The sequence below is a fragment of the Lutjanus erythropterus genome, chromosome 21 (genome assembly GCF_056507025.1).
Source record: "Lutjanus erythropterus isolate fLutEry1 chromosome 21, fLutEry1.hap2, whole genome shotgun sequence".
Classification (NCBI taxonomy): domain Eukaryota; kingdom Metazoa; phylum Chordata; class Actinopteri; order Lutjaniformes; family Lutjanidae; genus Lutjanus; species Lutjanus erythropterus.
Window position 1 is genome coordinate 11,800,415 of NC_139337.1, and position 26,987 is coordinate 11,827,401.

The window sequence follows — 26,987 nt, forward strand, 5'->3', positions numbered from 1 at the left end:
TTCCAAAACTTCAGTTTTATGATTGTAAATTTTATTCTACCTTTAGTAACATTTACATTATATATTCACACTTGATTACAGGCATGCAACAATCCTCTTTATAGAGCCATCAAAATGTTTAATTCATTCAAATCCCATTAACCAGCGGGTATCACAAGTATCACAAGATAGAAGATTTAAGATTGTAAGATTTTGACTTGTTCTCTCTTTGCAATGCCTCATGTTTCTTTTCCCACACCTCCTCTCCATCATGTCACTCTCTAGTGCTGTCCCTTTTTGTCCTAATGTCTACTTTCTTTTTTCTTGTCCTGTAATCATCTCTGTCCCTCCCTAACATCTCCTCTCTGACATCGGAGGTTTTTCATTGCAACCACGTTTGGCTCTGTCCTTTAACCACTGACCCGGTGCAAACCCTGCTGTTTTTAGGGTGAAAGAGGAAGAAAAAAAAGCATATTGATGAGAAAGTATACAGTTTAGACGTGGCACTGTGTATTTAGCAAACAAAAAAGAAGCTGTTATTCCCCTGCAGCCTTAGAATACTGCACAACCTGATCGTGTTGGTGGGAGAAACATTTTCATTGTACACAAGCTTCAGGACATTAGTTGGATTTTGAAAAAGTTGGGCAACATTTTTGTAAGATGAAGGAGACCCCGTGGACAAAACATATAGAAACTGTCTATTCATTGAAAATGAAATGACTTTAACATTATCATATATACCTGAATATGTGTACAGATAAGAGCTGTTTAGATGTATTGAAATCCTGCTGAGATCATAAGAAAGTGTTTGTGAAATGTATTTGCAGCATGAGCAACACAACTATTATGTAAATGAGAAGCTGCAAAGAAAACATGACAGCAGGTTTTTTTCAACAGGTGCTGGCAGTAAGCCTTAAGTGAGGCAGCGTGATGTGTTTGGGCTTCCAGACAATGCAGCCATTATCAGATACAGAGAGGTATTAGAAAAGAGGCGACAGAGACGGAGAAAGCTGAGGCTGTTGTTAGATATGTCTGTCACTTACACACTGACAGGATATTGGAAGGGGTGTGTGTGAGAGACTGCAGAAGGCGAGGGGGATTGTTCAGTGTTCTATAAGACAATAAGATGGACAGACAAAGGCAGGAGACGAGGTTTAGCTGTCACACAGGTTCAGACAGCACAAAAAATGAATTATAGCGCAAAAAAAGCAGACAGTAATTTCACTCAAACTTTGACTGACAGCAACCAACTTATTCTGCTCCCTGGCTCTCTTCTTCAGAAACATTTTGCAGATAAAACAATATGCGGTGATTGATACTAAATGTGCTTCTGACAGGCAGAAAATGATACAGAATTCATTAACTTCAGGTTAAGTGGTTGCCAAGCTGGCAACCAGGCAGCATCTTTTTGTTGCTGAAACTATGGTCGCTATTTTAGCCACTTTATAGACTGCCCATATGCAGTTAAACATCATCTTAACATCTCCTTCTTCAACACTTAATTTTATTTTAACCAGCATGACAGTGTGCAAGCCTTTGTGTGTCGTCATTTGTAATGACAAGTTTCTCTATTGTCCCAGACACCGTATCCTTGTTTCCCATGGTGCTATTTTTATTGTCCCCAGGACAATGGAACATCCTTAATTTTGTGCGCTGTATCCCGCAAGTCAGTAGTTGCTCGCTCATGCATTCTCTCCCTTTCATATTTGATCAATTTGCACATTGGTTTGTGATGTTGACGGGCTAGCTGAACTTTCCACCCTACAGTCAGACAACTTAATTTGCTTTGTCACTCTCTCTAAAAAAGACACCTGTGCACACACAAGTAAATGCATGGATGCATATGCAGAAAGGCTAAGAATTGTTTGTCTGCAATCCATTGTACTGTACCATTGTTCATGTTGGAATTTCAAAAAACTGGAAACTCAGGAAGTATCAAACTAGCCTGAGTTCGCTGACATTAACATACCTGACATCACAGCAAGCAGAGTTAACCTTTTCATCAAATTTTACTATATGCAGTGTTTTTAGTTGCCCTTTCCCATTTCTATTCAGTTGATCTTAGCTTGACAGAAGTCTCTGCAAGCTTTTGGTACCTGCCTATTCCTCCTGTCTATTGCCATACAAACACTGGTTTGCTGCAGGTGTCCATGTTTTCCTGAGCACTACCATTTAGATTGGAAGATGTAGAATGTGTTGAGCTACAAGAATCCTGTTCCCTATATTTCCCATAATGCAACTGTACACATACTTAAAACATCTGAAGTTAGCAACACACAGCCACTTTGGATAAGTTGTGTTTATATTTGTATTTTTAGATCAGAGTAAGTCAAATATTCTGTATCTCTGCAGCACTTCAAGACAACATTTCAAAGCTGTAACTTCACTGCTACTTGTATTTTCTTACAAACTGTCTTCCCTCAGTTCACCACTCACATAGACAACCTTAAACTTCATGGTCAAAAAGTTGCCATAGTTGTGCTTCCAGAATCAAAATACACACCCTTGAGCTCAAGGCTCAAATACATTAATACTGCATGAACGTTCAAAGATGAATCCAGGTCTTTGATTCCACCATCATGCTGAAGGTTATAGATTATGTCTGTATTATTGATAGTGATAGAGTATTCCACGGACTTCTTTTCGTAAAGAGGCAACAAATAAAAGGAGCTGGGTAAGAGAGGAATGGGTCAGTGATGTCTGACATGCTAACAGACAGCCAATGAAGGAATAGCTAAGTCAACAACAGATATTTACTACTCCCTACAGTACAACTGTAACTTCCAGTATAGTGACCCATCTTCTGCTTATAATCCTAGAGAGAGAGGAGTAGATCTTAAAAAAGTGTTTTGCTGAATCAGCACAGAGCTCCTTTGCTTTTTTCTGCCTCTCACTCTCGTATCTGTCCTTATCTCTTTCTGTTTTCTTTCTTTATCCTCCCTCTCTGCTGCCCTCTTCTCTTTCTCATTGATTCGCTCCTTCTCCCCGTGATCTATGGTTCCCGGTGTTCTGCCAATGTAAGGAGTCCTGAGAGCAGGAGGCTCCAGCTCGACAGCCTCCTTATTCAATAAGACAGAAATTCCTCCTCGTCCTCTCTTCACAAATGGATAACGAGGCAGCTTGTAAGTATAGACGGTGCTGCTCAGTAGAGCTGCAATTTGGACTCTTTGTTGTTGTAGTAATAATGATAAAGATTGGTAACAATGCTTCACCTGGCGCTGCATTACAAGTGGTTCTCTGGGCTACCAGAGCTCACAGTACTGCAAACTTATACATGTTATCAGGGCACAATCATTATTTTGAGCAGAGCAACAGATCATAACAGAAGAGGCAAAAGCTTCATGTATTGTTAATGAGGTAATATTGAGATGAATGTTCACATTGGTAGCCGAGTTCTCTGGATCAAAGCAGAAAATGATACATCGGTGCATTTTCGCTCTTACCCCATTAAGAGCTGACATACAGTCTTAAAAACCAAAACAAAAAGGAAAACAGTTTACATTGACTGCAACTCTCTTTTCCTGCATTGAAGGTGAGAAAGAAATCATCAAATATGAGTATTAAAGGAACAGTTGTACATTAGGGGAGTTATAGTTATAGGTGCTACCAATGATACTAACTGAAGTCTCGTTCCATTCAGCATAGCAGAACATTTACAGTGAGCCAACGTGCACAATAGCAGCACTCTGACTCTGTTTGACCTGAATGGAACAGATCCTTAATTAGTATCATTGCTAACACTTGTGTTTACCCTCCTATTTCATGTCAGACAGGCTGCTGTGAAAAGGTCTATTTTGGTGTGTTTGTTTGATCCATTGAAGCATTCACTCACTTCACGACGCAGCTGGACCAAGCCGGCCAGTTGTGAACACGTCATGAAACAAAAATAAATCTGTCACGTCCCGTGTCATCTAATAATTATGCTGTTAGAAAAATAGTGAGTCTTCCGGAGAGAGCGGAGTGCTATAATGAGGTTAAACTTCTCGAGAAATCAAGGCACTCTTGAAGTGCACAGATAAGGAGTCCAGCAGCATGCTCCAATGAAGGCTAAAATGTCTGAAATGCATCAGTGCCTATTTTTGGGTTCTCCACACTTGATTTCACTCCACTTTGAAGTAAATTTCTCTCATGCTTCTCATGCAAGAAGAGCTCGGCCTCACCTCCCTTCTCTGCGCACTTCCTCAGACAGAGTGCATTTCATTTTCACCTTTGTCACACTATGGAAAAAAAAAAACAGCTTATGGTTTAAAATCTTGGCCCTCATATCTTCCCTAAAAGGACACTTCAGTGCATTTAAACAACCAGACCTGTCAGGTGTAGAACAGTTTCTAACAGAGCCGAATCAGTCTTAGCAAAGTCATCTTAGGTAAACTCAGCCTGTGCTTCCAACACAGACAGCACATATCAGGAAAGCAACGCGCGCGTTACCCAGTAAAAGAGAGGGCTGAATCCTGGAGTGAGTCACTTCCCTTGTCCTCATCTAGATGCTTCACACAAGCACTGAACTGAGGTGAACCCAGAGCATTCATGTCCCCAGACCACCTCTCAACCAGCCGGCTTGGCCTGCTACCTGACGAGCAGACGGCGGGCCAATTAGCCGATGGGTGCCATCAAAAGGCCAACCGGTAAGGCGATGGATTCACTCTATTATGGATGAGCTGCGCCTCAGGAAGCGCGGTCGGCATGGCAACGCGCTGACGGTGTGCGGTGGCTGCTGATGTTGACGCTTGTGACCGATCAGCTGATAGGAGTTCGGTCGCCTCGGGTTACAGAGACAGCATGCAGCTTGTGTTGCAGAATACATGTGCATTAATTGTTTATGTTGAGTTGTGGGCATGGAAGTTTAACTTCAGTCAGATGGTGGGGGGTGGACTTCTGTTAATAAAGTGACTTTAAAAATGGCTGAAAATTTCATTTGAGATATGTAAAAATCAGGAGAGATCAAGCAATTTAAGTTAAAAAAAAAAAACTCTCCACAGCCTTAAAATGTTAGTGTCACAAACTTAACTTACTACCATAAATCTGAAGTTCATGCATCACTTTCTTTGCCAGTGCCTAGAATTTTTCCCAACATTTTCTGCCACCCATTCCTTGTGGAGTGCTAAGTTCTTATAACCTGTACAGAGCAGCGATAGACTGACTGGAAACATCACAAACTGGCAAGGGATGTGCACGGCCCAAGACATGAGGACTCTACAGTGGGTGATTAAAATCTCTGAGGACATCAATGGTACGCATCTACAGAGATATTGGTGAGGTGCCTGTGCAGGGCCCAAATGAGAGGCTACTAAAAGACAATAGAGCCTGTTCACCCTGCTGCTGTCTGGAAAGAGATACAGAAGCGTTCACTATCATACCACCAGACTTCAGAGCAGCTTCTTGTGACACTCTTAAATCCCTCCTCAGGACACTGTGTTGTAAAATAATTAATAAAATAAAACATCAAGTGACACAGGTGTGTCACGTCATGTGATGGGTGAAGTGTTGGCAGGACAGAAACGCTGCCTTAAAACTGCTAAAACAAGTAATCTGCAATGGGAGACTTCCTGTCAGTGCTCTCCTCAGAGCCCCCCTGGTTTTCATTCTACTCATCTAATCAGTGAATGATTTTCACCCAGGGATGCTGAGTGAATACAATTAGCTCCCTGCTAAGATAGAAAATCAGCGGGGGGAGACCTTGAAGTTTTGTACCACAAGTATCAGTTCTATTAATTATTGCTAAGTTAAGAAAGCAGTTGAAGAAGAAGGATTTTGGCATCATTCCAGCCCTGATCCTAAAGGAGATTATTAAGACAAATTTAAATTTCTATATTTGATAAGCACATCCAATTTTCAGGAGTTACAGTGGGTAAAAAAACAGACAAGAGGAACCATGTTGTAATTTAGAGCTGCAAGGATTAGTTGATTAACCAGTCAGTTGATCAGTTGCCAACTACTTTGTTAATCAATTAAGCATTTCAGTCATTTTTTTAAAACAAAAATGTCAAACATTTGCTGGTTTCAGCTTCTTGCATTTTTACCTGACTAGTAATCTTAATTAAAATGCCACTTGCTATATTTCTAAGTACTCAGCAAAGCAGAGATATGATATTACAACATCTATTAAGTATAGCAAGCCATTTGACACTGATCTTTCTGACTGTATGATAGAACACGTGGGTGATAGCAGCTGGAGGAGTTAAAAAAATATATTTATTTTGTCCAATAACAGAGCTGGGACAGAACAGCTGGGAATGACCAGAGCTCTCGGCACAGGTGACCCGTGGGAACATGATCCCGGCCTCCTGGGAAAGCCTGCCGCGTCTGCCTGACCACCCTGAATTATTCATCGGTTACACGGCAAACCACTGGCGAGTGTGCCAGGGTCGTCAAGGCAACCACAGCCTTCCTGCCCACACCACTAACCACAAACCCACACACATACACACATAATTTAACTGCTATGCTTGAATTTAAATTTTAAATATCCTGATACCAAAACTATCATCTGCACCTCGTGACCCCAAAGCGATGTGATTACTGCGGGGGTCGAACAGGGCATTGCTACATATAGAGCCTCTACCACCTACACACACATACACAGACACTCAAAAAATACTTAATGCACACCATGTCCACCATCTCAGTGGCCCCATTAGGACAAAATGTCACAAAAATGTCACCCAAAAATGTCACAGTCTGATCATACATACTGATCAGAACGGGCCTTTTCTAGTGGATAGTCTTTTGGGGTTTTCCAAAGCATTTTGATGACATGGAAAATGACAAAAAGATCATGTTTGGATTATGACATCTGACATCAGCTGATGTCTTCGGAAGTCAGTCTGCAGAAAGATCTAAATCAAGACCAAACCTCCATACTAAAGCCCAAACAATACTGGGTTCTTGGGGCTCATGACAATACAAAATATGGATAGGCTCTTGGACACGTGATACTGCTATGGGTATTAAAAATGCTCAAAAGTGTGGGCTCACTTTACTAAATTTAATGAAAATGGAGTCAGTTCAGCAAAACATAATCATTACTGTTGAATCTTTTCACATTTTAGTGTCATCTTTTTATGGCATGTTGTTATTTTTTGCCCATGATGGTGAATAGTATCAAATAAGAGTATTGATAAGCAGTATAACTGCCGATATCAGTTTTAAAAAAATCCGACTTTTATTCTGAAAATTGATTTCAAAAGTATACGTTTCTGCTTCCTGTTGCTCCGCTTCTCAGCCATGTATCTGCCGTCACTGCAGTGCAGAAGTCACAGATTGTATAATGTCAGGCTCATGTAGTACAATGACTTAACTCTCTCTCAGTCGTTCATCATGTTGTACTGTCTTGTCAATGTTAAGTGTGTTTATTGTACAGTTGTAATGTCAGTAAAGACTCAGTTGATTAGTCTGTTAAGAAATTAGTCTCACCAAGTGATATGCTAACTGGCCAGCCCAGCAAGCTTTCCCTGTATTACTGTGTACACACAGTTATAATATGGTTCCTGCAACAGTTGTTTAGTATTCACACAGAGGGCTGCTATGCTAATCTCATTTTACAGTCCTTGAATGCTTTTAGTTAATGCTGCTATCAGTAACAAGTCATAGACATTCAATAAGAACTGAAAGCCACCTGATGACTCTGATCTCTGATCTCTGACAGGAGCCCTGTAGTGGTCATCTCTCTCCCACCACCCCACAATATTACCCAAAACTCAAATATAAATATTTCCCTCTGGCCTGTTTATCTGCAACCTGTAGTTGCTGTGATATCAGCTGTAGAGATATCTGCCTTCTATTGAATATAATGGAACCAGATGGCACTCTGCTTGTGGTGTCCCAAAATAATAAATTCACAAAACTCAACACCAATGTCTCCTTCCAGAAATCATGACCCTGTTACTCAAGATAATCCACAGACCTCTGTTGTGAGCAGTTTCACATAGGAATGGTTTTCTTTCTATAGTGGAATCTACTGGAACTACTTTCTACTACAAGGAAAATTCCTCCATGAAACTGCTCACAACAAGGTCTATGGATTATTCTGAGTAACCAGGTCAGGATTTCTGGAAAGACACATTGCTGTTGAGTTTTTCAAATGTATTTTTTCTGGTCCTTTCAGCACCACAAGCTGAGAACCATCTAGTTCCATTAAATTCAAGAGAAGGCAGACGTCTGTACAGCCAATAACTCACACAAAAACTATCTAGATGGATAAAAAGCACTACAAGCCAAAGGAAAAGTATGTACCTTTAGTTTTGGGGTGAACTGTCCCTTTAAACATAAACTTCATTGTCCAAAATGCTGCTTATAAAGGTAAAAAAAAAAGTTCATATGGCTGATTGAAATTCAGGTTTCTACAAACAGCAATCAAATATTCAAACATGCTGCTATAAGATTATATTAGTGCTCAGAGAAACAGATTGCAACAGTTGCCACAACTCACAAAATTGTGTCATATAAAAATATACACACGCGCAGAAAAATCCGTGCAGACACCCGAACGCATCCCTGAGCATTTCTGTCAACAGCTTAATTGACAGCCTTACATGCGACGCCCCATTGGCATCATCTAATGTTGCAGTTGTCAGTCACATTAAAGATTTAACAGCTCAGTAAGCTGTGACCAAAGATACATCTCAAAGTGTGAAACACTGTGCTTGACATACAGGCAGAGAGATTTGGAACAGTACATAACAATAACAAGTGGCTGCTCAAGAGAATCAGGTGCGCGTGTGTCTCTGTGTTTGTGTGTGTGATATGAATCATTTAGGTCAGTGCAGGTGTTGTGTATTTCTCTAGGATTGGGTGAACAGACTGACACAGACACCCCAGTGGCTCAGAAATCTGCTCTCTTATCAAAGCCAAATGACGTCAAGAATGCTGTGTGTGTGTGTGTGTGTGTGTGTGTGTGTGTGTGTGTGTGTGTGTGTGTGTGTGTGTGTGTGTGTGTGTGTACTTCAAATCCATATGATTGCTCAGTGAGAAACGAGGGCAAAGCACACAAGTATAAATACACTCATAAATACGCCTGCAAGCACTCAGACACAGAAGGTAAGCTCATACATACAAAGTGTACTGTATGTAGGAGGAAAATATGGCTGCACAGAAACAACAGCAACAACAGCAACTTTGTTAAAGAGAAGAATGCAAATAGTTAAGAAAATAAAACTAGATTTCATGTCAATAAAAGCCAAAAGACTCGCAGACTGATGTGACACAAAGCCAATTGTAACAGTAGTTTTTACATTTGTTCAAGGCTATTTCAGACGACTGTGTAGTTAAGTAGTTAATATAAGTACTGATAACCACCATGGCACAGGAAAGTAGAGAACATTCAAACTTCATTAAGTGAAATTTCAAGTAAAAACACACCAAAGTACCATGCACATTCATGTTCGACTGCCAAGTGATTTCTGGGAAATGCAGCGCAAAAGCACCATGCCAGTGAACACTTATCACCAAAAATAGCAAATAAGATCTTTCAGATTGTTTTGACACAATTTTGAATTGTGCTCAGTTATACTTGAGCCTCGGTTCAGTCCAGTGCTGTGGTTACCAGTGGCAGAGCCAAGAGCAGCGAGGGTACTTAAGGCACTGCCCCATGTAAGTACGGCTGGGAAGACGAGACACAAATCCATGGAAGTGAAAGAAGCCACAGCTGTTTACACTCACACATACATTCACACCAGTTGCTTTCCATTATTCAGATGCTACTCAGTGGCCGAGCACGCCAACTGGTAACATGAGCTGTGACAGGAACGAATCTCTACCATTCCCTGCATAGTGACAACAGCACTAAGTAGTTTGCATTGGACAGGAGGGCTGTGCTTGGCATAGTGCTGAAAACAGCTGCAGTAGTTACAGCGGTACTGTACGTGACTCATGATGTTGCAGTAGGGCCAGGTGATAAGGCTAAAATCAACATCATGACATTAAATATATTATGTTGATATATATTAAATTGATGTTCAATCCAATTAACGTTGTTCCTCTTACATCAGATAAAGCTCTTCACATGTACAACTGAAAGTTCTAAAACTAAATTTTTTTCAAACTATAATTTCCTTGGAATCGTTCATGGACAGAAATTTTGGGGAAATAGACACATCTGCTTTGTTAAAGACAAATAATATATGTTAAATAATAAAATAATATGAAGTTAAAGACTTCATGTTATCCATAAAGATGTGAGGGTGATATCTATCTTCTCATCTAACTGTCTGCAAAACTTCAGAAAAGTGTATTTACCAGTACAACTACCACCTTACCTTTAACCTAATACTTAATTTGGACAGCAGACTTTTGTTAAGAAACACTAGACAATCAATATAATTATATCGCAATTCGATTCTGCCAAAAGTAGATATGCATTAATATTGGATTAGCCCTGTCTAGAACCATGATCCTGGAAATTGGTCAATAATTTAATCATTTTGAGGGCAACACCACAATTGCAAGCAGGCAAATCTTACAATGGCGTCCATGGCAGCAAGTGCTGACTACAGCTTTTTAATCCATAACAACAAAAAGCACCTTATAAACTGTTACACCCAAAGACATATTCTATTCTTTTATTTAATGTTAGATTTGGCAGTCTTCACTCTCTATATGTGTCCGTTTCATGGCTGGGGCTAAAAGTCAGGCACTGATTAATATTTGAAGTTCCACATCTGGATCACAGCCAATATCTAACCAACTGTTTTTTGACAGAAGCCCTGTCCACCACATTTCATGGAAATGTGATCATAGATTTCTGAGATACCTCGCTGACAGACAGAAAAACAGAGGGAACAGATAAAATCCTTGGTGGAGTTAATCATTACAGCCGACTGTCAGCGGAGTCTAGCCAAACCAGCTTTCATTAATTCATTCATCCATCTGAGACAGGATGTGTTAACAGATGGGAGTACACCAGAGCAACTTTGCGCTCTCTTTGTTGTACAGCAGATTATCTCTGACTGTGCAACTCTGCTTTGTCTCCTGTGAGCACAGTGGCATGATTCAAACACTTAATGTGACTCAGAGCGGAGCACTGCACCTGATGCCTCTGTGAAACACTGAGTGTAACCAAGGCGATGCGATGCTCATGAGGCTTTGGCGCTTCCACGTTGTTGTTGTTGTGTTCCTAGAGAAAGCTACTGTGGTGAGAAAAATCAGCCATGAGTCAAAATATCACAAATCCCAACAGAATGGAAAGAAAGTAGACTGCAGCGCACATGAACAGCTGTGAGTGATACAACGAGGGTTTTATGTAACCACACCATTTTTGGACACAGACAGAAACAAAAGCATTTAAGATGAATATATTGTGGTTTCACTGCAGTGTTAGCAAATTCTTAAAGGGATAGTTTGGATCATTTCATGTTGGGTTGTATTTACCAATAGCCGGTTTACTACCTACAGTAGATGCCGATCAGCATGCCCCCAGTTTGAAACAGCAGAAGAGCACCAGCATATAAGATAAGCAATGCACCAATGTGGACACGGTCAGCAACAAAAGGTATTTTAGCCACTTAAAAAAGGTCTACCTAAAAAAAAAACATTATCAGTTTAAGTGTACCCTATATTTAGAATATTGTCACCTCATTACTTTGCCACCAGACAGCCTTTTCCGATGGGAAACCACAATTACATGAGCCAAATATCGCACTCTTCAAACCAGCCAAACTCCATAGGCATAGTCAATCATTTTAGAGCAGTTGCTTGTCTTCCATTGCCATGTTTATTTGTGTTGTTGTGTGTTTGGTGTTTTAAAAACATAATTTGAATTCATGTAAGTCACACAATACCACAAACTAACTAACAAATAGAGGCAACAGCAGACCAGCAACTCCCATTTTCTCCTTAATTAAAATGACTGATTTCACCAATGGAGCTTGGTTGGTTTGGAGAGAGCGATGGTGGAAATATTCTAAATATAGCATACACTTAAACTGATATAGATTTTTGTGTAGGTGGACCTTTTTAAGTGGCTAAAATACATTTTGTTGCTGACCTGTCCCTAGCAGTTCATTGCTTAGCTTCAGTGCTGGTGTCCCTCTCTGTTTGTCCAAACTGCAAGTGTGCCAACTACCATCTACTTTAGGTAATAAACAGACTATCGATAAGTACCTCATGCAGCCCCACATCAAACAATCCTAATTGTATGTTTCAAATCTACATATTGGCCACATGGTGTCTGCATTCGTAGCTCTAGTCAAAAAATTTAGGGTTGCATCAATCCAGCGCAGTCCCAGCACAAGGGTAAGAGATCCAGCAGTGCACTTGGCCTTTAAATCCCCTAAATATGATGTTGTATCTTGAACTGAAAGCCTTAAAGCACCAGTTCAAAACAACCACTTTAGACAAAATGGGAGGAGAGTGGAACACAGTTCAGGCCGGCTGTGTGTTTGTGGCACTGAGCGGAGAGAAAACTCTTATGCAATATTAAATGAAATCCTATCCTAACTGTCAGACAGTGTCAAACGCAGATTAAAAAAATCCATTATCTCTCTTTTAATTACTCTGCGTTATATAAAAACTAAATGATACACATAACTCAAGATATCTCCACTGCTTGCACAGCCCACCTACATGCAGCATGTGGCCTTACATGACTTTACAGGCTGTTATTACTTTTTCATATAAAATCAATACGGATTGAAACAGAAAATAAAACTCACACGGAGATAAATGAAATTAAGTCGTGGCTGTGCCATTGTTAATGACATTGTCTAATTTGCAGAGAAAATTACTTCTTCAGGGAAGACAATCAGATAAACAAAAGCTGAGGAGCTTTTCGGAAATATTTCAGCAGTAAGCACCGGCTGGCTGATCTATAGTGTTAGACTGAAGTGAGGTGTTACAAGTTTGTATTAATTACTTGTTTTATCACCCGACGACAGGCTGTACTTTCTGTAAAATGTCATCCAGAGCAAAGAAAATTCTAAGAAGAGAGTAAATTGGCAATAGAGTACACTCAGCCATGAAGTCAAATCCAGGAAGTCGGCACTAAAGCTGCCATCGAAAAGGGTACGGTTTTCTAAAAGACCGCGAGTCTGACCAGCAATTACAGGGTAAGGTTTAGGTGACCTCCCACCTCAAACCACACCTGATATTTAGAGGCAATTCTCATCTCTCTCTTCATTATTACCCTCTATAACCTGTGGTACACGTACACACACACAGTCATAACAAGTCCAGTAAGTGGCTCCAGTGAAACCAGTTCAACACAGTCCACAGTCTTTCCAAAAGAGAAACTGTTTATAAGATCGAAGGCTCACAGAGGGGCATCGGTCACCCCGCTGTCTAACTGCAGCATAATACGGCTGGATTGAGCTTTTGAGGCAGGACGCCGTTTATACAGCACTAACAGTAGGACACTTTTCAGGATATACTGTAGCTTTGGCCTGCTTAAACTGCCTCTTAGAGTCAAATAAAGTTGGATTCTATTGCACCCAATTTCATAACTCCAGTGAGTGTGGGAGTTCTCATCTCCACTGAGGAAACCTACAGTTATACCTGAAAGCTGCCTAGTACAGTCTTTGAAATGTTTGGCAGTTTTAAAAAGGATAGTTTGGGTTATTTGAAGAGAGGTTGTAGGTACTTATCGATTGTCAGCATATTATCTACAGTAGATTGCGGTTGGCATGTAACCAGTTGGTAGGAGCAGCAGCTGTACTAGTGTAAGAAGCTATGCAATGAACCACTGCAGATTGGGGCAGCAGCAAAATGTATTTTAGCCACCAAAGAAAGTGCCCACCTCAAAAAATCTTTGTCAGTTTAACTGTATGCCATATTTAGAATGCTCTCTCACTCCATAGGCAAAATCAGTAATTTTCCCTCGCAAAACACGAGAGCTGCTGATCTACTGCTACCTCAACCATTTAGTTTGTGTTATTATGTGACTAAGCTGTTTTAAACGATTGGTTTGGATTCACCAAAGTCACACAATAACAACCTAACTGAACAAGGCAATGGAAGACCAGTAACTTCTGTGCTCTGTGAGGTAAAATTACTGATTTCGCCAATGGAGTTTGGCTGTTTTGGAGAGAGCAATATTTGGCTTGTGTAACAGCGGTTTCCCATTTAGAAAAGTCTGTCTGACAACAAAGTGGTGAAAATGAATATAGCCTACATTTAAAATGATATTGAATTTTTTAGGTGGACCTTTTTGAAGTGGCTAATATATTGTTTTTTCTGATGTCCACAGTAGTTCATGCTTAGCTTCCTGCTTCTTCTAACTAGCATCTAACTAATAAATTGACTATGGACAATCCATTCCAACTAGTTTTTTAAGTTTGCTCAAAAGCACCTCAACTATTGTGGACAACAGGGATAAAAATGTGCGTCACACTCTCTCCAGCAGCATTTAGAGTTCTCTCACCTCTGGGATACACAAGGCAATAACGATGGTTAAATTAGGGGCCATAAATGGCTCATACTACAGTGAAAAGCCCAGAGTGTTGACATGTGGAAGGAAGAAATCCTGCAGCACGCAACTATCATGTCAGGCAGCTGAAAACACAGTGATGATCATGGATATGAAACTACTGTAACCACATTTGCTCAATTCTCTCAGCAGGATAATGCACTGACAAGTGTGAGCGCAGCGGTGTCTTTGCATGACAGGCATAGTAGGAGGCTGCCATCAATATGCATTCAAAACATCTATGATGCTTCTACATGCAGAGATGTATTGACTAGATCTCTTAGATTTTTCCTGTGAGCATTTAAAAGCAAAGATTTTATGTTTTCTATGTTTTTGCCCACAGGGCTTAGCACACATCTCACACATTTAAAAGGCAAAGGAATTAAAATTTATAGCTTTGCTTGCAAGTCGCTTGGCTGCCACAAAGACTTAGAACAGTTCTAAGATTTCTACAGTACAAGATCAGAGTGCCTTGACTACGCTCTATTCACACGTAAGCATGACAAAGACAAGCTTGGAGAAAAAAAATAGATGCAAGGGCTGGGGGAGGATAATAACAAGTGAAGGCAGAAGATGTGGGAGAAGGGAATGTGAAGCATGACAATGGTTATATACCAGCCATAACCAATAATCGCTAGTAATCTACATTATTTGACTATACCTTGCAACAGAGAACAAGACCGGATCTTATTAAAACAGGGTTTCTGCATTTTTCAACAAGTTAAATTTCAGATTTTTAAAGATCTTTTTAAGACCATCATGAATGCAACTTCAGACCTATTTCATGCCCATGCTGCAAAAAAACTGTATCAAGGTTTTAGTGATCAAGGATCAGAATCAAGGATCATGGTTTATTGTTGGTTTCATTTTGTAGTCACTACAGTGTTATTAATACCACATTTTCCCTCAAACATGTATAAAAGCAAGAGTGAAGTTAATGCAACTTTATAAAAGTAACACTAACTTCATAATGCAATCCATTTTCAAGACCTGTCAAAATCGTATTTAACACATTTTAAGGCCTAAAATACTGAATGTTGGTTTTTAGATTTTTGTGAGATTTTAAGGACCAGTGGAAAACATGAAAAGCACGGATTTCAACCTCTGAGTGGCACAGAGTTCAGATTATTTTGGTCATTTTTGGAGAACATGGTCAAAGACATAACAACTGAGTACAAAGAACAAGCTATGTAACATCTCTCTAACTATCACCCTCTTTCTGTCATGTGAGCTTGGACGTTTTAACTGAATAACCTGTAGCATCTGGACTAAATCTGCTCCCTGCCTCTCTGCCTTTCCAAAGGGAACAGTGTAGCATGCCAAGCTTGCAAATCATGTGGATATGTGGATGTAGGACTTAAATGACTGTCAGTAGACATGCCAGGATGTTCCTGTGTGGTGTCTCTGTGTGCAGCCAAGTGTGAGAGACAGAGAAGGGTTGTAACACTTTAGGATAGCCTTATGCATTCAACTCTGGCTAGCAGCAGATTGATTTGCATTGGAAATAAAAGAGGATGTAAAATAGAAAGATGTGATTTTGATAAAAGCCCTAATTTGTCTGAGGGAAGCTCTTTTTTAGTCCTGCAGGAATCTTGAAAGAACGAAAGGCAAAAAGAATAAACATTGATTCTTTCTAAAGGCTGATTGAGTGTTAAAAGTTTATTGGCGTAACACTTGTAGCCTGGAGGCTTTTAAAAACACATTAAGTCGGGATATCAGATCAGAATAAAAGCTCCCTTTGAAAAGAAACCTTTTGTTTCTCTCAATCTAGCTGCCCATATTATTGCCTGTGAACCCATAAGATCTCTTTCTGGAGAATTTAGCCTCAGAGCATGTGCTGCTTTTGTTATAATGGCCCAAGTGATACTATCTGAGAGCTCTAAAGTGTAAGCTCTCATGCTCTATCTTAAGAGTCTCAAGTAACGGACCCCCAGAGGAACAAAGATCTGGCCATGGGACCAAATGACTGAAGGTTTGTGTTGAATTAGTATTGAATTATATAGGTATGTAGTAAGGTTGTCAAAAGTATTAATACTTCAGTACTTTTCAATAATGCATGTTTAAAAACAGTACAATACTAACACTGAATAGTATAAAATGTACTGAAGCTCTTAAAAAAAAGATCTAAGTGCTCTTTCAAGACCTCAGCTCAGTTCAGTCTTTATTGTTTTGCCCAAAATTTAGCTTGTAGCAAAACAAGGCAGTGTTAGGTGACTTTTTCTGTAACAGCACTGTGTGAAATTTGTTGTTGTTGTTTTTAAAAAGGAAATGTAAATATCCTTTTTTGTATGCCTTGGACCTTTTTTCTTTTTGCCATGGCATCAAAAACAGTATTAAATATTGTTTTTTAATACTATGATTGTACTGAAGTTTCAAATTCTCATATTCTCTACCTTAGAGAGTAGAGTTTATAACAGTATTCAAATTGGCTAAAATTAAATTAGTCTTACTGCCTACAATGTCTAGTGGGGGCATTTTCAAATTATATTATAGTGACATTTGGCAACTTCTTAAATGCTTCTGAGAAAAAAATGTTAGCCCACTTTCAGAACATAAACATGCCCAGTTAGGCAAAGAAATAAGATTATTATGCTGTGACACACTGAATTATCAAATTTCCCCTCAAAGGGAATTCAAAAGTGGAGAAAAGGATGTAAGTGCAACCCAGCTGGGCATCTCACAAAGACCCTGTTGTTACTGAAACATCAACACACACTCAAACATGAGCTGCAAATACATTTTTCTTTTGAAAGAAGTCAACAAATAACGCAGGGTAACGGGGAGAAAGCACGTTTCTTGTGCTTTTATTGTGAAATGCTATCATGTGAACAAATAACGGTTGTTAACGTTACCTCCACACTGAACGGCTGCTCCTCTCCGTTCACGGCACATAAAATCCACAGCAACAACTGCACGCATAACGTCCCCATACAGCAGCTATTAAGACATCTCCTATTGCGGACCGCCAATAAAACCATAGTGAAGCCCGCTGCTGCTGTCGCTTATTGTCTCTGAGCAGTTTTATTTACAGTCGCTACAAACGGACGGACAACGGGGATAAATCCTAGACGTTTAGCAGCAACATTGCTGATGCCTCGGTGTCTCTGGAGTAGAGGAGAGGAGAGGGAGAAGGGGGGGAGAAGGAGCGGATTCGTCGACCGCTCTCTCCGCTGCTTTCGCCCGCCGCGGTTTCAGGAGGAGGTTATCCCCGGGGAAAGAGTCGCTGTTAACGCCTGTCAGCAGCCTCCCGGTCCCGCAGTCCCCGGGTGAGTCCTCCGGTGAGTCCTCCGGTACTCCGGCCGTTGTTCCTGACGGACGCGTCCAGCTCGTTTTCTGCACCGCGCGGCATAGCTGCCCGTTTTCAACCGTGTTTCCCACCGAGTGCGCATGTGCAGCAGGAGCGCCCCCATCCCACTCCTGATCCAAATTCTGCTATAAAAACATCCCCAGCCCCGACAGTCTGAAATGTTTTTCATGGGCTTAAAGCGCGTTGTTTTTTTCAGTCACTACATTATATCCTACCTGTGCATGTAAATAAACACTCAAATAACTTTCCAAATGAGTATGATTTTACCTGTGTTACTGAGGACCAACGGCAGCTTGCCAGAGTGCAAAGACAATATCGGGTCAGAAATAACAGTAAAGTGTAATGCACATGATTTTGGTGTGTATTTTAATAATATAAATTGTTTCACTATTCATTAACACATTTCGTAAATTATTATTATTATTATTATTATTATTATTATTATTATTATCATCATCATCATCATCATCATCATCATCATTATTATTTAGTATATGAATTAATAGCGCACAAAAACAACATAAAATACCATGATTGGTATTTGTTTCAGTAATATGGTGTCAGCACAATATAATTGCAACAAAGTGACTTTTACATGTAGACTGTTGGAGGAGGGTCCGTGGAGGGGTCCCCAAGAAGAAGTCCACAGGAACCATCACAGATTTTCAGAATTGTACAGTGCTGAGTATTATGTATGTTAAAAATGACAATAAACTTGGAGTCATGTCGTTAGACTATAAGTAAAGACTTTCAGAAAAGTGCTTAATTTGCCTTATTTGGCATATATTTATGAATTAAAATTGCTTTCATATTGTTTAAATGACCATTTTCCAAACATAAATGTTAAAGAGAGTGGCATAAAAACACTGTCATATGAGAACATTTTACATTGTTTCTTTATAAACTATTGGTGTTTTTTCTCCCCCCTTATATAATATGTAGCCTATGCTGACTGTTATTTTTTATACCTTCTATCTGCCAATGCACAAGTGCATCTTGTATCATTGTATTTCTCTGTGTGGGTTTCATTTACTGTATTTATTTTAATTCCTTCATGGCCACTAGAGGGTGATGATAGGCTCAGAGGTTAAGTGAGTCTGTTTGGTACCCAGAAGTCTCTTCTGTGTCACAGCACTGTTTCCAGTAGGTGATGATGATGCCAACGATTGTCACTGCAGTTACTGTAGAATAACTTGTGTTCAAGGTCCTGATTTTACAGTCAGGCATTTCATCAGGGTGTAGTCATCTTTACATGTATAAAGCATACTTGTGAGTCTATGTCTCATACACTGACATGAAAATATGTAATTGGTGTCAGCTCACCTGGTAAAAGAATGACGTGTAGCTCTGCAATAATACACAAACAAAATGTATCTATGCAAAAGCATTTCTCTAATCTCCTCAGATAATAGAGAAGGGTCAGATGTAATGAGCCAGATCAATGATTTAGACTAACTCCAAAGGATGAGCAGTGTGTGTGTGTGTGTGTGTGTGTGTGTGTGTGTGTGTGTGTGTGTGTGTGTGTGTGTGTGTGTGTGTGTGTGTGTGCCACAGGAAAGTTAGGTGAGCCGCACCATTAGCCCACTGATGAGGTTTCAATTTGCACACCCACACCTCACCACCTTCCTCTGAGGAATTCTCACCGATCACACTTGATGGAAAATTCCATTTAAAGTTTTGAGAAATAGAAACATTACAGTCAGGACTGTTTATCTCAATGATCTGTTCGACCCCTGTGTGACCCATGATGAGTCTTGAGTTTCTCTCGGACACACCGTCACACCACGCATTATAACGCTCACTATATCATGATAGTACTATAAATAATACACATGTGAACTCAACGTACATCCTGATACAGTGAGTGAGAAACGCTGCACACTTGGCTGGCATGTGACAGGGTTCGTCATGGGTCACAAAGGTCTGAGGTCTGCTGGCACAGAGCCATTAGGTCACAAGGTATGTAACATGGCGGACTGCAGAATTGTTGAGTTGCCTTTTGTACAGTTGTGCCCATGTTTAATGATTTAAGAAAGACACGCAGGCAGTTGATTTCCCTCATAAATGATCAGAATATAGATACTAAAACCACCCTGGACTCCCCAGTAGATCATGATTCAAGTTAATATGACAAGATATTTATTTAAAATTCATGAGATCCACATGTCCACCCCAGTCTCATTGATCTACAAGTGACACATTTTTACACCTTAAAATTGCATGCAGCTTGTGACATTTCTTTTTTTTTTTTTGCCAAGATGGCAAAGGCTTATTCCACCCTACTTTGCCTCTGATTGGCTTACGTACCCATAACTTTCTCAACCCAAAGGAAACAAACCGATAAAGGCAACAAGTCATCCTGGCCAAAAAATATTATGTGCAGTCCATACACCAGTCCAAGTCCAATTTTGCAGGCAGGTGATATGCCAGTCCTTCCCATTAACACTGTGGAGAGCAGATTCATACTCAGGTGACTTCTGTCATAATGGTGACAAACATAAACTTGTGGTTAACATTGTGTAACAACTGCAGTTTGGTTAGGTTTCGTAAAATATCATGGTTTGGGTTAAAGTGCGTGATGTTACAAAACAATTCGTCAAGTTAAGTTATGCTTTGCTACATTAAATTATGCTATATTATGTTACACTGCGTTACGTTATGTTATATTACATTAGAAGGGAGGCATGGGGGTCACTGTCCATCCCTGAAATCTAATTGGCCACCCCAAGTGCCACCCCATTGTCCTCAAGTATGATTGGTTATCTGTCCACGAGGGGTGCGACCATAAATTTCAGCCAACTATTGACTAATTTTTTACAAGGTTAATTTAGCACACTTAATAAATTCCTAAATTATTTAAATAATAAATCCAAAAATAAATGTATTTTTCATAATGGAGTGTGGAAGATGAATTTGGGAGTCTCAGCCTAAGGACAGATGCACAATGGAGGTCAAATTTTCTTTTGAGAATAAAGTATTTGAACACAGTAATAAGAAACTGTAAGATACTGTCATTTTAATTAATGCACATTTGAAACATCGGCGACCCCTGTCAAAAAAAAAAAAAGTCTGGAAACACTCCTGCACTACACATGGGATTTCAGTGAGAAAGAAACAACAACCAGCAGTCATAATGCTAACCCAGACTACTGAAGCTGTGATTGTCCCTCACACACAGGTAAAAAGTTATGTCAGCTTACATTACATTCCTCTTTGCCTCCTGCACAAGGTAAGACCACAGAGGCCCCATCATGGATATTATAATAGTAACATCAGCATGAATGGAAATATTTTTACCATCCATTTACCATCAACATATGCAGACACTAGATGCCTGAGTGTTATTTTAGTTCAGATGCTCATTTTAGATGATAGCAGGCAAATTTTCATGCATGAGAAACTATGATGTGTGCACACAAGTTGTTCCCACAAGATAACTCCTTGTCACTCTGTATTTTTAAAAATCACCTCTCAGGACTTTGGGGCTCTGTACGATGTGAATACCACATAAGTATAATTCCTTACGTGCAACACAGGATTATTATATATTATAAACTCTTCCCATCTGCTTGTTGATGCGTTTCTCTGGAAACTTATAAATGTAACAGTGTGATTCATTTTCCATCCAATGCTATCAGTCTGCCGCCTCCATCAGCTACAGAGTCACAGGCTGGAATTCATGTTAAATCGGTCACCACACTGCTGATTGCAGAACCTGTTGTAACATACATTCAACAGCCAGAAACATGAATTAAAGTGTCAGCTGTCTGACCTTAAACAGGTGTTAATTCCTCAGCAGTTTTTCCTGTTTGTAACTATCCATTGCCTTATTAAAATCCAGACCTCTGACCAGATTGCCAGGTGCTAATTTTAAACATTTCTCGCCCATCGCTGTTGCAGCTTGTGCAGTTTATGACACAAAAACAACATCTCATGTTTATCTCCCCATAAACTCTCAGCCATTCTTGTTTGTTTTCTACCACCCGCGTGCACAGGGATCTCATAATGATCTTGCACAGAAATTGGTCTGCAGAGCAACAGAGCAAGCAATTACTATTAAGATGATATGGAAAACTTTTTTTCTTTATTATCATACATTGAACCATATGTTACATGCTAGAAAACATCTGTGTGTCTCTTCAGCATTAGTGAAATGATGTGTAATTTGCATTGCATTTGGTTGATTATTTGTTAGAGAAATAAACTGTGCAAGCACAGCTGAAAGGAATCTCAGGCAGCTTAGCAGTGACAAGTCCCCTCTCTTTATCCCTTGGATTTAATTAAATTCACTGCACTTAGCTGTGATAAAAGCTTACAATTATTTTACCAGCGTGAAAGTTTGACTCCCTTCTTTGTTCGCCTTGTGCTCATTTAGAAGTTTGCTGGCTGGTTGAATCATTTTCTCTTTGCGACTTCCTCTCTCCTTTCCTAATTCTCTCACTCTCACCGTCTCTCTTCCTCTCCTCTTCTTAATGATTTCCTCTCTCACTCGATAATCCTGAATGCCCTTTTTGAAAGGTTCTGGCCCTTTCCAACTGGTCCTCCCACCAGCGCAGAGCTTTGCCAGGATCCTCAAAGCCTCTCTTTCCAAACATGACTCTGTCTCATAACTGCTGCATCTGCTCCCAGTCAGACCTCCTGGATCTCCTGGCAGCATGAATCCAAAGCCTCCCGTCTGTCTCTCTTCTTCCCCCAAGCAGAGGAGGAAAGAAAAGAGGAGAGGAAGATGAGGAGAGGGCAGTGATCTACTAAAATTGTTGTGTCATTTAAGGTATTTTTAAGCCTACAGTACATTTGTTCAGGGGATGAATAATGTGCTTCCTGAGGTTGGGTGGGATCAGGATCAGATCTCGTTTTCTCTCTCCAGATGAAGCTCCAAGCTCGGTTTGGAAGCACAGTGAAAAGCCGCCCTCTCAACAAGGTCTCGGATTGATTGCAGTGTTACCTTATGGCCAGCTGAAGCCAGCAAAAAAAAAAAACACACACACTCCAGTAAGAAATAACTGCCAACAAGAGCCTTTTTCACAGTTGGACCACTTTACTTGGGTCAGAACCCAAAATGATTCTGGGGTGCTTTTCAACCTCACACGGCTGCTTTCTTTCACATGGAAACTCTCCCAAACCACGCTCGGTTTATGGTTGTCAGCATTACTTTTTGTTTATTCCGTGCCACTATTTTGAATTTAATCTCCTAAATAAGTCTAAAGTACTTTATATATCCCATGAGATTTTCCATTAAAAAGATTTCTCTGTTCCTGTATTTTGTAGGATTACACTGAAAACCTAATTTCAAAAAAATCCTTTTAACAGAGTGGCTACAGTTTCTATAAAACCCTTAATATATCTTTGTTCTACCTCCAGTATTTTGTTTTGCATTAGTTAAAGCATTTTTGTTCTCATATTTAACCATTTTTAGTGCCTTTCATTCCCAACTTTGTTGAGAGCACATGCTGCTGAGAGCGCAAGCTGCAGCAACTTCGTTAGCCTTTGAACATCTAAAGGTTAATTTATAGTTACTGTGGTGTGCGATGTGCGTGGAGTTCACAACAGGACTATTCTCTCCGCAGAGGTAAAACATTTCAATATAAATGTTAACCTTTTCTCCAGTGCTTCCATTTAGCTGCTAAACTCAAGCCTCATCCATGTCATTGTCCCGTCAATTTGAACTGCTGATTCACACATTCCCTATTCAAGCTATGAGGAAAATTAAACATTTGCTAAATAATGTTTAGTAAACATTGCCAGGTAATTGTCCAACTCCACCAATATTTGGGCAAATGATGAGCTATTATCAGTCCGATCTACATGACTACATTTACTAGATTCATTATGACAACAGACTGGTCATAGACTAAATTAGACAGGATGACATTTACATTAAAATCCTTGTATAAACTATAAAACTGAGAAGCACGATGATAAAACAGCTGCCTAATTGACTCAGCATAGAAACTGGGAATCTGAAAAAGACAACTGTGATTAATATGATTAAGGACAATTTGTCACACTAGTAAACATATTTGGACAAATTTAACTCAATTTGCCTTACTATCATTTTAAACTGGCAATATATGTATTCACCTAGGAGTGTACACCTCTATTTTCGCATTTGATGTTTAGTTTTTAATTGCAAAATTGCCCTTTAATTAAACAGTGTCTTACATTTCAGTCCTCCATTTAACTTGCTAATACACGTTGACATCCTGTTTAAGTAATTTCAAGTTTTAGTTTCTGGTTGAGTGTTTTCATTTAATTTCATTAGCTTTCACTTTTCCCTGGATTTTATAGGAGTTTGGATTTAAAGTCTGCCAATGCACATTTAGTCATAAAACATAATAAAAGATGGAAAGTTTTGGCTTGTTCTTTCCCAGATCTTTTCTAAATCTCTCCATATTTCAAAGAGAAACCTCATGCAAGTTTACCTGTTGGAACTTTGCAAAAGTTCCACTACACTTTTCTCAGGCATGCATGAAGTCACTACACCACCCAGATTTTGGGACTGCTTGTGCGCTGATGTAAATCCTGGTAGTTTTGCCATTTTTAAATCATAGCTTGAATGAGCACTCGGGACCAAATGACACAGGAAATCCACACATCTGGGTCTCTGGCTGTGATCACAGCCAATCAATGATGTGATTGCACGTCCTTTTAGGAAGTTCTGACATAATGCAGAGAGCTGATCTCTATTTAACCCAGCCATAACGTTAGAGTTGCTGCCATGTGGCCCCGTCCTCGCCGGGCACTGGCTTGTTTAAACTTTGGACACACAGACGTACAGACAAACAGCAGAAATGGGTCGGCTCAGTATAAAAATAACCTGATCACAGCCCACACGTTGCCATCGCTGAGAACAGATTGGATATTTACATAATAAGCTTAGTCGTGCAGTCAGTTTCACACCAGCATGAAACCAGATTCACTACTCAGAAGCATTAGGCTCTGTTTATCTGCACTGAGAAATATAGAGGTAACAAATGGATGCGGCATGCTTCACACACTTATATGGACTCAAGAACTAAAACTTGACGCAGCTTCAGTTGGTTTACTGGGAACAGAAAAAAAGATGCATGAATGAGATGAAGCTGTGTCAGCTGATTTGGCAGTAGATTAGTTGAAGACGCGTAGAGAAGACAGTGGATTTTTTGGCTTAAGAATCCTGGCGGTCTCTTTGCTGATGAAAACAAAACCCCAACGAGAGGAACTTGCCTGGAGAGACAGAAAGATAAAGAGGGAGAGAGAGAAAAATGCAGAAGAGAAGAGGTGTGGAGCAGTGCTGTGAAAAGCAAAGCTTGGAGGAGGCACTGTAAGTGTACTGAGTGTGGAATTCATCATTGGAGGCTGCGAGGAGTTAGCTTGGTGTGATCAAGTGTTGTTCTTCCTCCTCGAGTTCAGCCATTAACATATGGTTTTGTCATATGGTGAAGGTATAGTAGCAAATAAATGAGGTATGGTTAAAGATAAGAAACTCAAACACTTGGACAAATTCTGGTAATTTTCAACTTGGGTTCTTTTCTCATCATTGTGGTTACAGGTGAACAGTTATAGTTAAAACTGAGGCCGCAAGAAGGGGAGGACATTCTTTTCTGTAATGGTGACAAAAAAGTTACAAAAAAATCCACTGTACCACAAGAGTGCCTGCACACTTTGCCAATATATTCCAATAATGTGTTGCTGACTAGTCTGTTGGATTGGTGAACAAAGTGCTTTAGTAGGTTAGCTAGTTCACAACTGCATGAAGAGTCATGAGTAGCCTTTCGTCAATTATCTAATTATATGCTGAATTGGATTGTTAATGTGTATTTGCATGTAAAAAAAAATCAGTTAGCAGTTAGCTAATCAACCTAGCTACATGCCAGTTTGTTTGAGTCTGTTGGTGTATCCCTTCCCCACTTTTCTGATCACGTTTGTCCCACTCCTTGCAATCAATTTAAGAGTAATCCAGCCAGATCAAACAAAAATGCAGGTTTTCTTAATGAATTCATGTATTGATCTACTTGATACATCGTGAAAATATAGATAACAAGATATTGCCACAAATATTGCCGCAAACAAACTGCCACAACAAAACAATAAGCTATCTTGGCACTGAAACTGTTTTTTAAAAGTGTCATACTCAACTGAAAGTGCTAGTTGCCCTCCACAGCATGATATGAGTCATTTTTATTAAAGTGAGACCAGCAGTTGGAAACATTGTCAACTTTTGTAATTAAAAGGCCCACCCAAAGTTACTGTGGCCCACCCTAAATTGAAATCCCGGTGCCATTACTGCCTGATATAGTCACTGTGGCCTCAATTACAATAAAAAACTGTAATTGTTATTTTTTTGATTGGATATAAACTTCATAATGTTATCCTGCTAGTAAGACACTACTTCCTGAACATTGGCATTGAATGAAAATATGTAATATAAACATAAGTGGTCAATCATGTATGTACGTCAATCAATTTGACATCCATCCATCAATCTGATATATTGATAGTATCGGCCAACATACAATATTAGACTCACTTTACCTCCTCAATGGCTATTGCAATGTCAGAAACAGCTGTGCAGTGCATCCCCATAGATCTGATAAGACTAGAAACTGTAAGCTTCAAAGTCAGGGCAATGAAAACTAATTCATTACACACACACACACATACACACACAAATGGCTTTGGGGAGATTTTCCCCAGTGATTGGTTGTGGTTACAGCGGCTCTGAGAGTCTCTGCTCTGCACCAAAAAACGTTTCCACCCTTCCTGTACGGGGTAAACACTCGTACCATGCAGCCACCCATTGGCCAAAAACCTGAAACTGATCCGCACCGCAAAATCGGAAGTAGGTCGATTGGCGCTGTTGGCAAACTCCCTCTCTCTCTCTCTCTCACTCCCTCTCACTCTCTCAGTGTGGCCAACAGTTTCTTTTTCAAACTTGTGCTTGTGGGAATAACGCAGACTGATGCCATAACAGAGCTGTTAATAACTTCAGTGGGAGAAACTTGGAGGGGAAGTACAAGACTAAAGAAGGCGATGGCCTTCCATCTCCCGCACTTTATGGCAAGATATAAAATATATGTAGCTTGTGTGGAGGCATGGAGTCTTTCTTTTACTGCAGCAAGTGCGTTTTTTCTGAAATGGTAGACATACTGTCAGCTTCAAGGAGTAGTTTAACATTTTGGGAAATATTTGCCTATGAAGTTGCAGCCAGCAGTCAGTTAGCTTAGCTCACAATAAAGACTGGAAACAGGGAGTTGTTACACTGTGCCAAGAAACAGACCAGAATATAAACCTTCTGTAAAACCACTATATGCCCTTTTTACACTT

The 26,987-nt window shown here is 39.9% G+C and overlaps 1 protein-coding gene across 2 annotated transcripts in view; it reads right to left on the reverse strand.

Moving 5' to 3' along the window:
- The window catches only part of mmp16a (matrix metallopeptidase 16a (membrane-inserted)), a 93,739-nt gene extending 75,974 nt beyond the window's left edge, over positions 1-17,765 (reverse strand). For both annotated transcript variants that reach the window (XM_084710336.1, XM_084710335.1), the window contains exon 1: positions 17,227-17,765. In XM_084710336.1, the coding sequence (XP_084566462.1) occupies positions 17,227-17,352 (126 nt within the window). In that variant the 5' untranslated portion in view covers positions 17,353-17,765. The remainder of the gene's footprint in view (positions 1-17,226) is intronic.
- Between the last annotated feature and the right edge of the window lie 9,222 nt (positions 17,766-26,987).